This window comes from Lynx canadensis, chromosome X (genome assembly GCF_007474595.2).
Source record: "Lynx canadensis isolate LIC74 chromosome X, mLynCan4.pri.v2, whole genome shotgun sequence".
Classification (NCBI taxonomy): Eukaryota; Metazoa; Chordata; class Mammalia; order Carnivora; family Felidae; genus Lynx; species Lynx canadensis.
The window spans coordinates 36,053,027-36,067,605 of NC_044321.2; the positions used below are offsets into that span (position 1 = coordinate 36,053,027).

The following is a 14,579-nucleotide window of genomic DNA, read 5'->3' on the forward strand; positions in this document are numbered from 1 at the left end:
TTTTTTTTTTTTTTTTAGGGGACGTTTTCTTGAGAAAAGCAAACGATCCCTCCTGGTTTGTGTTTGTTTGACATGAGCCACGTGAGCACTTTGGGCCTGGGCTATTTCTGGAGGTGTGCGTTTGGACACATGCAAGTGTGGGTGTCTGAGGCCACCGTGGTTCTTTGCTTGTGCAGAGCCTAGGGAAAGGAGGTCATCGAGACACGCAAGGGGCCGTGTCCCAGACTCTAGCTAGAGAGCAGAGCAAAGCACCCAACACCAAGGGCAGCAGGCTTCCTCCCAGGGCTTTCTATGCAGACATCAAACCAGAGACTTGCTCGTTCTCCATGCTGGGTGCCTACCCCACTCCAATCAGTTTAGGCTGCTATTTCCAGGAGCTGTGACACTTGGATTTTTTTTTTTCTCTTTTTTTAAACCCCAAGCTATTTAAAATCTGCATCCAAGTGCGAGCAGCTAAAGTTGAACTGCTCTCAGGACGCAGTCTGCGTCAGTTAGGCTAAAGACCGTGACTCCCAGGGTGCGCCTGGGAGCCCAGGAGGTCGCCCTCTCCACCGCACAACCCCCCCCCCCCCCCCCTGCATTTGTGGCAAGGCCTGTGAGGCCAAATCCTGGAGGGGAGCCCCCCGTCCCTCCAGTCATCCTGTGTTCTCTCCACCAAGCTGTTTGGCCTGCAATCTGAGGAAACAACTGCCTTTTCATGTTTTATACATTTTATTCATACATTTCTCCAACTTTGAAATGACAAAAGCCCAATTCTATGGTTTCCCGTTACACAGCATCCTACAGGTATGTATATTCTACAAAGAATACTATGGAGTTTCTCTTCCTCCCCTGTCACACAAGAGATAACTGATTAGGGTTCCATCGACTTGTACTGTCACTGGCAGTGCACCAGCGTTCGGCTTGTTCTGGCGACAGGGCAGAGGGATCAGGGCGGGAGGGTGTGTGCTAAGGCATGTAAATAGATACACACAGAGAGAAAGAAAAGCGGGACATTTACAAAGAATCCGAACCTTTCCGATCCCCTCACCTCCTGGGTGTTGAAGGACCCCTCCTGCACGAATGCTCTTGCTAAGGCTTCGCTGTACCCTGCAAATACTTACAACCGGAAATGGTGAAATATACAACTGTTAACATCGCTCTCTTTTTATCACCGAGACAATACTTCAAAACCTTTTATAAAAAGGCAGTTATACAGACAGAAAAAAGAACACGTTGGCAAAACTTGATGCAAAACAACCCCCAAACTGAGTTGGAAAGGGTGACACACCTGCACTGTAATTGAACAGGATGACGCTGTGGCCTCAGCACATGAGAGCTGCGTGGCCTTTGCATCAGTCACCCTGCTACCTGCACCCCCCCTCCTCACCCCCCCGCGCCGCCACACACCAGCCTGCACGGGCGTCATTCCAGGACACAGCTGAGACTGGAAGTTGGTTCCGCCAATTCTTAGTCTTTTCAAAATGAGAAAAACAAAAAAGGCGGGCCACTCACTATGGAGGAACGCCTATTTCTGCTCCTAGGCACAACTCCTTCTAAGAGGTTGCACTCATTCTGGGTCCCAAGATGGTGAATCCCAGGCGTCTCTCGGTGAGAACGCCGGCAGCCAAGTTCTGACTTTCTGAGCATGCACAGGTATGGAGTTGTGCTTGGGGCCAGAAATGAGGTCGCCCGTGTGGTGACAAATGTCTCTTTCCATTTGCTTTTGCTCAGTCCGTTTGCACAGGTTCAAGAGAGTTGATGGAGGGTCAGGTGAAAGGTGGTGGGCACTCTGGATTTTCTATATGTCTCCGAAGAGCTAAGACTTGGAGGGGCCTGTGCTAGAGATGGTGTGGCCCCCTCAGTCTCCTCTCCCTGTGGGCTGGGGTCTGCCCACCTTCTGCGACTCAAGAGTGGCAGCGAAAGGAGCAGATAAAAGGGATGTGGATGGGTGAATATACCCCTCGTGGCCCTTTCTTCCCCTTCCTGGATGTGGGCCACAGCTGGACTTCACTCAGCCAGAAGACCAGAGACTTCCAATAACTCCAAGTTTAAGGCGAACCGATAAGTAAGCATGGGATAAGCCAATGGAACATCAAGTCTTACGGGGGCAGTCCTTTAACCAACGACATCAAATAGAGAGGAAAACCTTAATTCTAAAGGGGTGAGAAAAGGAAGAGTTCTACCAAATGAGATGATTCACGATTAAAGCTTGTAGCCCTCCTGCAAGCTGCCTCAAAGAAGCAAAATGTCTTTCTAAGAGGAGAATTAATTAGAGGCGCAGAACAAGAGAAAGGCGCTCGGGGACCTTTAGCCTATGACAGGCCATAATCAGCCTTAGCATCTTAAGCTCTTGTAGAGGATGGAATTAGGAAGCAGTGTTCAGTTCTGGAAAAGCAAACTCCTCCCCTGCCCCTCAACACACACACACACACACACACACACACGCATGCGCACATTTGATGACACAAAGAGAGGAGGAGGAGGGGGCATGTGGTGAGGACGGCAAGGGGCTTGTCGACTGCAAGTTGCCTTCCCTTTCCAAGGGGACCGTGCGGGAGGCATCACAGTTAAGAACTTAGTAATGAAAAAATCTTCTTGCTAGCAGTAGCAGTGTGTTCTCTTTGCCCCAAGAGACTGACCTGAAACAAAGAAAAGGACATCACAGCGGTGGGAGACAAGAGACTTTGATTTGGGCGGGCCTGTCCTTAAGGGCGCAGTGTCTGCTCTGGGCGTCTCCCCGTCCTGAGGGTGGCTCCTCAACTGACTAAACTTTTTCAAGGAATGAACTTGACTTCTCACTGAACAGGTGACTACGAGTGATTTGAAGACAAAAACCCTCCTCTGCAGTAATGACATCAAAACTTTCCCAAGATCACGGTGGTGTTGCATCCAGCCTCAAGTGGCTGGAGCCAGCGGTGTGACATTGAGCTGGACTTGGGGCAGAGGAGCCCTGCAACATATTTAGATGACCCACCACCAACAGGACGGCCCCAGAAGAAAACCTTCTGAAGGCAAACAGCAGGAAGTAGGTCACCCATTTCTTTTCTTCTCTGAGCAAATATTTTAAACCATCTCATCTGACAGGAGATACACTTAATTGCATTTTAAAAAGCTACAAAATTATCTCTGCACTGGGAAACTTCCAGATGAATTGAGTGACATCTTCCTTTTTAGCATTGAAATTGTATAGGCTGTACATGCAGTAACTACCACCTTATTAAAAAAATCAGGAACTTCTCTTTCCTCGTGTTAAAAACACCCCCCTTTTTTGCTGTGGGGGTGGGGTTGGGTGGGGTAGAGAACCCTCTGAAATATGGCTCAGTTGACCAGTGATAAGACTTAATTCTAATCATTTGCTCTGGCCTTTCAAAGGAACAAAACAAAATGATTTTGCTGATGGAATGGAAGCAGCGAAGCTTTTTAGTAATTTTCTCTGATTGCTTGGTGGATGATTGTAATGTAGCAGCGGCAGTTTTGTACGGAAATTACTGTGAGTTTAAGTGTTTTCTGGTAGGTCATAAAGACATTACTTTAGAGAAGGGCCTGTATTAGTGGAATGAACAGATGACCTCTCTGAGAAGTTCAGCCAGAACAAGTTCTGGGCGCAGGAACTTTGCCATCCACACAGTGGCAAGAACAGCGCCTGCCTTTGTGCCTCTCAGATGGGGAAGACAGGACCGGCGCTACAGCACTTTCTCAATTCCGGGGCCACAGATGTCTAGACTGGCATTGCTTTGCTCTTCTGCTCGATCCACCTCTATCAACGTGGCTTAAGATTGGCATCATCAGCATCTCTGGAGATTTGGCCTCAAAGGGCCAGAGGGGGTGTGGGCTTTTGTAGCTGAGGGAGGGGCTTCGCGTCCCCATGTGTTAGTTGTATTCTTCTTTGTGCTTCATTGGAAAAGAGGTAGAGCGGGCACTTTCACAGTGAGAAGAGCCCGGATTGTGGTCAGTACCATCACAGGAATGAATGGCCTTGGTATCAGTTAGATTTAAATCAATCCTGACACAGCTCTAAACAGCTTTTGGGGTTTCCCTTCTCCATCCATGGTGTCTCTGGTTTGGCGGTTTGGTCGCCCTGCCGTGGGGCCTCAATAGAAGCAGTTCATGCAACACCTTATAAGTTGCAAACTCATCCGGTCACTGACAAAGGACAACATCAGAGAGAAAAAAAAAATCATTGTTTAATAAGAGTTGTTGGGAGGGGAGGGTGACACCTTACAAGAATACAAATGCCTCCTCTGTGTGGTCCTTCAAGAGGAGCCTTTTAGCTCACAACACAGCCTGCACATCCCGCCAAGGCACAAAGCGATGAGGTCATCTAACCGACAAGAAGCAAACAGGATGGTATTTTCTCAAGGATCGAAGGTTAACAGAACCACTTCACACCCTGACCCTCTAAGGAAGAATCTTCTGCTGACCTCTGGTCAAGAGTTGGAAAACCCCAGCCTGAATCTCCTGTACTGGAAGAATGTGACCTCATGGAAGGGCGATGAGATGGTTCATGTCTCTAAAGCAACAAGGGACGATGATTCTCCTGTGCCAAGGGATATAGCAAGAGGAAGGAGAAACCACAGACGGCCTCCGGTACGTGGGTGGCCCTCAGGCGCACTGCGCTCTGGGAGCCAGAGGCGGTCCGAGCTGTGCTCTGGTGGAGTATTTTGTTGTCCTGCCTACTGACAGTCACTCCTGGGCCTTCAGTGGTTCAATGAGCATCTAATGAATTACAAAATCTAAAAGATCATCAGCTTGTAAACCTCAACAAATCTGTAATGAAATGAAGGACCCAAAGGCATTTAATTATTGAACACATAAAAGGAAGTATATTTAAAAAAAAAATTGGTCAAACTGTCCTGTTAGTTATCATTTTAAAGGAATTTACAGGGCTGTTATAGATTATTCTTTTGGAATAATTCAGTTTATAGCAAATGCCTAAACTGGTTTCTTCATTGCACAGTATATTTTCTTAAAATGGGTGCTTTAAAACAATTACATACATATTAAAAATCCTCATTTCTCTGCTTAATTAAAATGTTAATACTCTCAGACAACACAGATCTGAAATGGTGAAACCAGCAATTCCCCCTCCCACCTTACAACAAATTAAATTGAGACAAAATTACAAACACATTTCACTACATGATTATTAATAAAAATCAGTTTTTTTTTTATAAAGTTGCCCGAAATGCAAGGGATGTGCATAGGTTTACAACTTAGTCATAATAGCATTTTATTCTTACTCCCCTGGGTGTGCCCCGTGAACGGAATGTACTTTGCTGTAGATTACAGATTGTTTTGTCCAACACAGACACACCGACAGCATAAACGCTCGCGACTGTCCACATGCATTAAGAGTCAAGACCCAACTTCAAATCTCTAAAAGGTTTACAGGGTGCTTCAAAGAGACAGTATCACATTATCTGGATGTTACATAAAGGACTTAAAAAAAAAAAAGCTATTCTAAAAAAAAAAAAAAGAAAAAAGGCCTTTAGAAATTTATGACTGTTTTGTAATCACTAAGACTGATTCTTTCAAATAAATAAAGGAAAGAAAGATATTCCAATTCATAAAATCAGACTCTAAAAAGAATGTAGTGTTCCACCCCCAGTCAAGGTAACAGAATCATTGTTTATTATTAAAATAGATTATAGAAAGCAGCATCTATTTTGTGCAGTTTTTAGGGGCCTTGGAAATAAAAAGCTATGATTTCCAAAAATATAACATTCCAAAGGATTGAATAATACATACATTTAAAGATACATTTTATTAAAGTTTAGGAGAACTGATTAAAAAAGATACTGTCTCTTTAAATGAGTGTGTAATTGTTTTCTCCTCCTATCTATTCGGACATGACAATAATTATAAATGGAGGTCACACTACAACTAGGTAGTCTCTAGGGACCATGACCTGCTGACACACGGCCGATAACAAAGAGGCTTTTCCATGTATGAGGTGGCTCCTGGGTTCGCGGCAGGTCTCTTGGGAGAGGCCTAATAGACCCAGGAGACCGGGACCCACTGCGGGGCTGTGCACACGAGCTCCACAGCTTCCTCCAGATGTCTGATTGTCTCATCAATTTCATTGTTGATAATTGTGAGATCGAAGTAGTGTGCGTATGTTCTCTGTAAGATATCGGACTCCTTCTGCAGACGCTGAAGAGATTCATCCTAAATGGCGGTGGGATGGAGGTCGGGGTAGGGCGTGGGAGGAGGGAAAAAGCAAAGACAAGACAGAAGTCAGCTGGACTCTTTCTCTCTCCACGTTCCTGTTACTCCCAGTGTCACAAGCAGGCAAGGCTGGACCTCGATGTGCTGCATCGGGGCACGAGGCCAAGTCCGCTTTGTGACAGAGGAGGCAGTGGGCCCTGCGATGGCAGGGTCACGGAGGAGCGGCCTGTGGCCCGACTGCTCACCATGCAACGGGAGCTCCATGCCAAACCGGGGGATCAGAGAAACCAGACACTCTTCGGCAAACACAACGCCCCACCGGCCCGGCTGCTGCCATCTGCCCCAGCGGGAGCCAGTCTCCTGACCGACCGGCAGTGAGGGCTCCGGAGGTGAGGACAGAGCCCTGCATCCCCCTGCTTCCCTCTGTCCTCTGCTCGCACTTGTATGGGGCCCCAGAGCCCAGCTGCATCCGCACCAAGAAGCCACTGCCTCTGGCCAACAAATTAAGTTGCATTTTCCCCTCTTCTCCTTAGAGGTCCAACATGTTCCAGGAATTCAATTATGTATAATGGCCCTCGCTCAATAGCAGTGGATGCCAGAGGCAAAAGCTTTTTGGATGTTGCAAATAATGGATGAAATAAGGCCATTTCCCAGATACAACAGCAACTGGCATCTGATGAATCCCCTCAAACTGCTCTATGCTGGAAATGGCCAGATGTCACTGGTCAGAAGGACTCGTACCGCTCAGGGAAAAAACTCAAGGGAAAGCAGCGACTGAACTCTAGGGGGCTTTGCTGCAGGAAAGGACTTCCCCTCAACTCCTAGAGCTTGCTGCAGATCTCTTAAGGGCCACCAGAAAGTCTGCCTCTGGATCCTCACAGGGCGGATACCATTTGGTTGAACTTTCAATGGACAAATTCAAATCTGAGGCCAGAGAACTCTGTAAGTCAACTTTGCCCTGCCTCTCCCCCAACACGAGGTAGGTAATGAAGGTATTGGGCTGAATCTTACGTATGTGGAGATATAGTTAATACCTGTTTATGTGATTAGTATCTTTCCCCGACTGGAGCGTAAACTTGTCTGTGTGCCCGGTCGTTGCTGTGCCCAGCATTTGGCACTGTGCCCCGCACACAGCAAGTGCTTACTTGGAAAGAAAGCACCTGGCTAATATTGCCCATTATGGGGTTTGATGAGTGCAAACCTCTACTAGGTCCTACTATTCTACTAGGAAATGGAGGCCCATGATAACAGAGACCTCCAGAAACACTAAAGGATGCGGGAGCCATGGTGCCCAGAGCTGACTTAGGACCCCTCCCCCCTTCTCTGAGGCCCATCCATTATTTGTGAGAAACCCTTGCTGATGAGCCCCGGTCTGTGGGTGTGAGTCTCTGGGAAGGGGATCGAATGGGGTGTCACCGGATCCCATCATAGCAACATGGTGTGGGTGGACAGTTACGAGGCAAGCTAGGGACTCCATCTTTTCTCTCAGGATGCTCTGAAAGGATTGTCGGATGTGGTCTGTTGTCGTCTACTGGGATTTCAAAGCAGGGCATGGTATGCTGGGCCGTGCAATGTTAACTATTACAGTGTAGATAAGACCTCAGTTCCTCACCACCTTCTAAGGTCCTATCAACAGGCTTTCCACTTGCACTTAGAGTATTTTCACTGTGGCTATACTTGACAACGAACAATGCAGAAGCCCCATTTTAGGAAACACTCATTCACCCAAAGACAGGAGTGCATCCTGCCAGCCTGGGAAGAGACCATTCCTACCACGTCACTCTCTGGGCTAGGGGACTCCACTGAAAAACACCGTCCTGGGCCTCAGAGACCATGGGCAGACTTTAGGATTTACTCAGAAAGCTGGGTTGATGAAAACATTCAAGAAAATGTATGGCTGACGGCATCAATTTTTAAACGTAGCTCTCTTTACAGAAAAAGAAAGCTTCCTCTTAAGGACCTTACAGGCTGAAGCTATATTTGTCGGTTTATTCCTCTACAGCACTTGTCTGCGGGCTTGCCTTCCGCATGAGCAGGGTTTAACTCAGTGAAGACAAAATGCCTCTATTCTACCAGCAGAAGCCAGGATTTATGGGAAGGAAAGGTCTATGTTCTACATCTAGGAAAGGAAACAAGGTTGGATTTCATCACCTCCTAGCTGGTACTTACGGGCAATTTTCTGCACCATTTTGGCAGCTATGGAAAATTAGTAAAAGGGCAGGAAAACAGGCAAAAACAAAAAACAAAGCAAAGATGACAATCCAAGAAAAATACATGGCAACCAAAGGATAAGCGCTAAGCACAACGTAGGGTTTCACACAGGCCAGGTTGTTAACGGAGATGGGAAAGGCAGATTTACAAAGGGATACGCCAATTGCAAACAACAGGACAAAAACTAATGACCGGAAGTATGAGTAACATAGAAATGTAAAGATTTAGCCTTCCTCAGAGGCCTGCAACATGAACACTTCCAAGCCTGACTGTAGTGTTCTGGGCTCTGGTGGGTTTAGGCCAGTGGTTAACTGAGCAGAGCCAAGAGCCCTCTGGTGGTTTCTCGACCCAGCAGAAGCAATGGAGGACTCTGTGCACGAGACTCCTCGTAAGAGTGGCCCTGCAGCAGATCAGCACGGATGCACTTACCAGACACTCCGTAACTACCCTCTGATCTGCCCAGCCACAGAAGGCCTCTGGGTCAGCTGGGTACTAGATGGTGATGCCAACTCTTGAAGGCACTATCTCTGTGGCAGCTGCTGGCTTGATTTAGCCTGACAGGGGACAGAGCTCATGTCCAGGTTTGGTGGTCTCCAGGGACCTGCATGGGCTCCGCTCCAGAGGCTGCCTGAGGGAACTCGGGCAGCTGGGCCAGGGTCATGGGTTCCCTATAGCGCTCTTCTGGCAAAGCAATCACTGGCCTAGAGCTGGGCCTGCCACTGTCTTAGCCCAGCGCCCATTAGGGGTGGAGAGGGCCACAGTGGCTCGGCAAGCTTCCACGCCTTCGTTTCCTTGTCTTACTGATGTGGGGCTTTGGTCTTGCACACAACACACACATGGATCCTAACGGCGGGTAAAAACGGAGCGGCCCTTACCTCATTTAAACCTGGAGTGATAGTCGGTGCGGCAATAAAAACAACAAAAGGAGCAAACTCTGCAGTCCTCAGGACCTTCAGTGCCTGTGTACAAAGCAAAAACTGGAACTTAGAAATCATGAGTGCAGCATTTAATGGAGTCCGTAAGAAATCACACAACGGAAAAAAACCCTTGATTCAAAGTTTTGGCAAGGGATTATTGAATTTACCAGCTTTATAAGTAACTTCTGTTACTCCTTTTCTTCCAAAGGATGGACCACAGCCATCAGCAAATACAAGGTGACTAACCGGACATTTTAAAAACTGAATCTCATGAATCAATAGGACTGACTTTTCTTCAGCCACGTCAACACTGATTATGTTGGTTAAGGTTCATTTAAACCTGGCTATTAGCTGTAGCCTTTTTAGTTGATAGGAAATGTGTTTTTGGGTGGGCTTGGATCATTGTGCGGGCTCTGCCACTGAGCTACAGCCCACTTCACCCCATTTTAACCTTCGAACTGCTAACAAGGCTAGTGGGTCCCTGCCACTGTCACTGTGAAGCCGTGTTCACACTTACGGGGCCTTCTGAGTCGCCCTGATGCCAGGCCCCGTGGGGCTCACGGGGGAAGAGAGACCTTGTCTGGGGCTGGAGTCTGGAGACACTAAATGAGCTCTGTGGCTGCGGGTAATTGGAGGCCCGCAGGAAAACGCTGTGTTGGAGGGAGAGGGGCCCCTGAAGCTGATGCAGTTCCCTTCAGAGGCATAAAACACGTTGAACGGTGCAGCCACCAGTTTGCACAGACACAGTGCCAAGCTGGCATCCCATGCCCTAGGAGGCGTTTCTGGTAAGGGAGTGCTTCTCAGCTCCTTCCTGGTGAGGGGGGGGGAGGGAACGTGACCCTGCAATGGGCTATGGATTCCCCTGCATGGGACAAAAACTCCAGCATATGTGGGTACACAATTCACAAGTGTCTGGTGTGTCATTAATTTGCACCGCAGCGAATAGTATCTTGCTGTCCTTCATCTGAGCATTTAACATGCGTGTTCTGCTACCTGCGTATCTGGCTTTCTAAATGGCCTTTCAGTGGTTTGCTTTGCTCTGTTCCTACTCCTCCCTCTTTTGCCTGGTTCACGGTGGTAGCAACGAGACCGGTCACTCTGCCCCTGTACTAAAAGCCTGCTACTAGAATGATCGATCCTTCTGGCAAGGCAAATCCCATCATATTGCTCCTCTACTCAAAACCCTTCCACAGCTCCATCTCGGCCTTGGGATAAAATGTACACTCCTTAGCATGAATGCTGAATCCCTCTGTCCTGAGCTGGCCCGTGCTTATCTCAGTCTCTCTCTATGCCTCTCTGCTGCTTCCCTCTTCCAACTGGCCTTGCTGAACCACTTCCAGTTCCAGAAAGGGCCACACTCTGCCTTCCCAGCTTTGTCTTACTACTCCCTCTGCCTGGATGCTCCGTCCCCATTCTCCCTTTGGCATGGCTGAATGATCCGTGAGCACCTGGCTCTGGTGTTCTTTTGTCTGCAAAGTCCTCTGTGGGCTCTGAGCCAGGCCGTGGCCCCCCACCCCCGACCATGGGACCCAGGATGCCGCACACCAAGTACCCAGATACCAGAGGGTGAGCTTACGGGCAGGGGCGATGTCTTGTTCAGTCATCTCCCTTGTGCCCTGTATGGCAGCCGGCATAAACTGTGTTTATGGTAAAATGAAAATGGAAAAGCAGCACACAGGATTGGCAGAAAATGTTTGACCAGTGGGCACTGTGCTTGGTGGCTGAAGGGAACCTCTTGGCCTCTGACCATACGGAGCCGTGAGAGACCAACAGGGATGATAAAGGTTTAGTGCAAGGTTCACTTTCGCTGGGATTGGGTTTCTGAATCCCAGCCACACAGGATCTCCTTGTGGGTTAAGGGGGCCCAGCACATTGTTTCAGCCGTCATATCAAAGTGTTTCAGTTGTGGACATCACATTCCCCTCAGGAGAAAGCTCTTTGGGCCTGCCTATGCTCCCTTTTGACAGAGGTAATTGGCAATTTCTTTGCCAACCCTTTTGTGATTGAGAGTTCTGTTAAGGAATAAATATCATGGAAAAGTCCATATATAGCTCAATTGAGCTAAACAGGGATCTTCCTTTGGAAATCTCCTGTGAATATAATTTTGGGCCTCTTTTTCTGTCCTTCCTGTGCTCATAAATCAGGAGGCTCAGGGTCAGTTGAGACAGAAGGTTTCCTCGTCCACCCACAGCCAGCCTCTAGGCAACTGAGATGGGGAGATATCCCAGTTCACGGTTCCTACCCTTGGTTCCATCCCTGAAGTGACTCCACGCACAGAGGGAGCCTAGATGCCGAATGGAACCCACTGGTGAAGTTGAGAATGACACCTCAGGCGTGAAACGGCCTTTTTTCTGCTCAGTAACCCCAGCCTGAAAGCCACCCAATTCTCTGAAATTTTAAGTGTCAGCCTGCGATTGTTTTTGCAACGCCAGAAAACATACTCCTGGGCAACCATAAGCTCCCCGCAGATTACCCTTCTCTGTGCAGCATGCACACCCTTCGCCTTTATCCATCCGGACACTAAGATCATTCCGCACTTACTGTGTGCTGCCCAGTGCTCTCATGTTCACAAATCAGGTTATATTCCCTTAGCAGCTAATTCCAAGGAAAGAACTGGCATCCTTCTAGCAGATAAGGATGATGTGATCCACGACATTCCCCTTTTTGTCCTGCTCGCCAGGACGTTCAGAGCCAAACTGCACGCTGATCAGAGTAAATACAGTGGCCTTTTCATGGCTTTGATTTTCGATTTTGATACTAGGTTACTTTCTCTTCTTTTCCTATGTCATTATATTTTCAAAAATGAAAAGACCCCCTCAAATCCTGACTGAGATTTTCTTGTCCAGTAGCCCTCATGTCTTTACCACAGTCACCACACATTTCCTCAGGTGTCCCCAACTGCTCGACTTACAGGCTTAAGTGCGTGCCTTTTTTGGTGTGTGCGTGTAGTCTCTGCTTGCCTGGGGTTTAGGGTCACTTCAGGGACAGTAAATGGAACGGCTTCACAAAGATTCCCTCCCCTCAGGCTGTTAACAGGGGACTTCAAGAGGTCTCTTAAACCCTCTTCCTTCTGACTGAAGACGAGACACAAGTTTGTCAGTATTTACAGGCAAATATTTCTTTCTGAATCCCGGAGAGGTGGGGGAGTCTAGAAAGGTCACTGAAAATATGCTGGATTTAAACAGCCAAAGCAACATTGGGTTTAACATTTAAAGTTAAGTCTTTAGTTCTCTTCTGTGGAGACATGAATTGATTTTATGGCTCATATATGGCCAACAGTTGATCCCAGGTTACCACCCATAAGGAGTGAAAACGTATTTGGTCAAGTCCCTAAGACGCAGATAGCTTTAAGACGTATCTGCTTTGCAAACTTAGAAAGTGTATAGGGGCAAGTGTCTGAGTCATTCTACACAAAAATATAAGGGTTTAAGGAAAAGCACTATGACCCCAGAGATAATCTTTCACAAAACGGCCCCTAGTTCAGAACCTGGCTCTTGTTTTGAAGTACAGATTCCTAACAAGACCGCGGCTACCCCTTGTTGACAACCTTTCCCTCTACGGGCAAAAGCCAAACCACAAGTATTCTGCTACCGTTAACTTGTTAAGGCAGCAAATGCACAAACCGGAGTAAAATTAAAATATAAAATCTAAAACCATCTCAGTAGGTTTTGATGACACGCTGGTGCTATCACAGTTGTAGCTTTAGGGACATAGGTTATTTTCTGGGCCATAGCTTCATTTAAAAACATTTTTTAAAAAATGTTTATTTTGGAGAGAATGTGTGTATGAGTAGGGGAGGGGCAGAGAGAGAGGGAAACACAGAATCTGGAACAGGCTCCAGGCTCCGAGCTGTTAGCACAGAGCCTGATGTGGTGCTCAAACTCATGAACCGTGAGGTCATGACCTGAGCCGAAGTTGGACGCTTAACTGACCGAGGCACCGAGGTGCCCCTCCATAGCTTCATGTCCGTGAGAAAGAAGTTCTACGGTTTTTCCTCAGGTTTGACTGCCTTATTGATTTTTCTAAACATTAAAAAAAAAAAAAAAGATTTAAATCCTAGGACTACATATAAGATAGACCAGCTTCAGGATTCCCAGGGTCACCTCTTCCAGGATGGAACAGTGGAAGGAGGCGGGGGCTGGCTGTAAGAAAACCGAAGCCCCAACCAACACTGTCCAAAGCTGAAACCTCACTCTCACTCGAGCTACACCTTGGTTCTTCATCTGCAAAGGAGGACACGGATACCTCTGTCTCGGGGTTCCAAGGATTAAGGAAAGAGTACTCGTGCTTGCAAAATACACAGCACTGTAGGAACACACCTTTTCTTCTCATTTTAAAAGAAGCAGGTTGCTAGTTTGCTTCTAGGGTAATCTTAACTGTGGCCCTCTAGGTTTGAAGCTGGACTACAACGTCTTCACATATTAGACATGTGTTCAATTGGGCCTAAGCTGTCTAAAATAATTTAAGAGAGGGGCGCCTGGGTGGTTGAGCTGGTTAAGTGTCCGACTTTGGCTCACGTCATGATCTTGAGGTTCATGTCTGGCTCCGTGCTGACAGCTCAGAGCCTGGAGCCTGCTTTGGATTCTGTGTCTCCCTCTCTCTACCTCCCGTGTTCATGCTCTGTCTCTCAAAAATAAAGAAACCTTAAAAAATTTTTGAAAAAATAAATAAGCTAAGAGAGCACGAAATAATAGACCCAAATGCAATAAGCCGAACACCAGTGTTAGGTGGTCTATGGTCCACAAGTCAGCAGTGGCAGGTGTGAGCCACATGGCATTTCTGCTGTTGGGGAGTTTTTGATGTAGACCAAGGCACTCATTTCATCCTCACCAGCTTCTTATTTGTATTCTTAGCTCCCAAGACGATGCTTGGAAGACAAGAAGTGCTTCATACAAACTGGAAGCATCCAGCTGTCCGTGAGATCTAATAGTGGGGGATCACACAGGCTGGGCGGGAAAGGGTGAGGAGAAAGGCATTCTAAGGTCAGAGCCTCCTGGAGCCGGTTGTCCTGAAGGCAGGGTGCCAGCGTTGCCCATCCCGGGGAGAGAGTGGGCCAAAGGCAGGGAAGCCCAAGGGAGGAGCCCTGGGGGTGCAGAGCCCGTGGGCCTCTGCGGCTGTGCCACTGAGTGCAAAGTCCGCGTGGGAGCAGGACTGGGCTCCAGTCCAGGTCAGCCCCGGGTGGTCCGGGGTAGGTGAGCCGGGACCAGCATGGTTGACCAGACCAACCGAGAGGAGCGGGGCCTGGCCGATCGATACCCGTTCCCAGCCTCGGGGCTGGGTGGCCCTGAGAGACCCCTGTTC

The 14,579-nt window shown here is 47.9% G+C and overlaps 1 protein-coding gene across 6 annotated transcripts in view; it reads right to left on the bottom strand.

The window, feature by feature from the left end:
* Positions 1–4,145: 4,145 nt before the first annotated feature.
* The window catches only part of CASK (calcium/calmodulin dependent serine protein kinase), a 230,704-nt gene continuing 220,270 nt past the window's right edge, over positions 4,146–14,579 (bottom strand). For all 6 annotated transcript variants that reach the window (XM_032592039.1, XM_030305111.1, XM_030305114.1 and 3 more), the window contains 2 exons: positions 9,237–9,320; positions 4,146–6,150 (listed from right to left, as the gene is read on the bottom strand). In XM_032592039.1, coding sequence (XP_032447930.1) covers positions 5,974–6,150; positions 9,237–9,320 — 261 coding nt within the window. In that variant the 3' untranslated portion in view covers positions 4,146–5,973. The remainder of the gene's footprint in view (positions 6,151–9,236; positions 9,321–14,579) is intronic.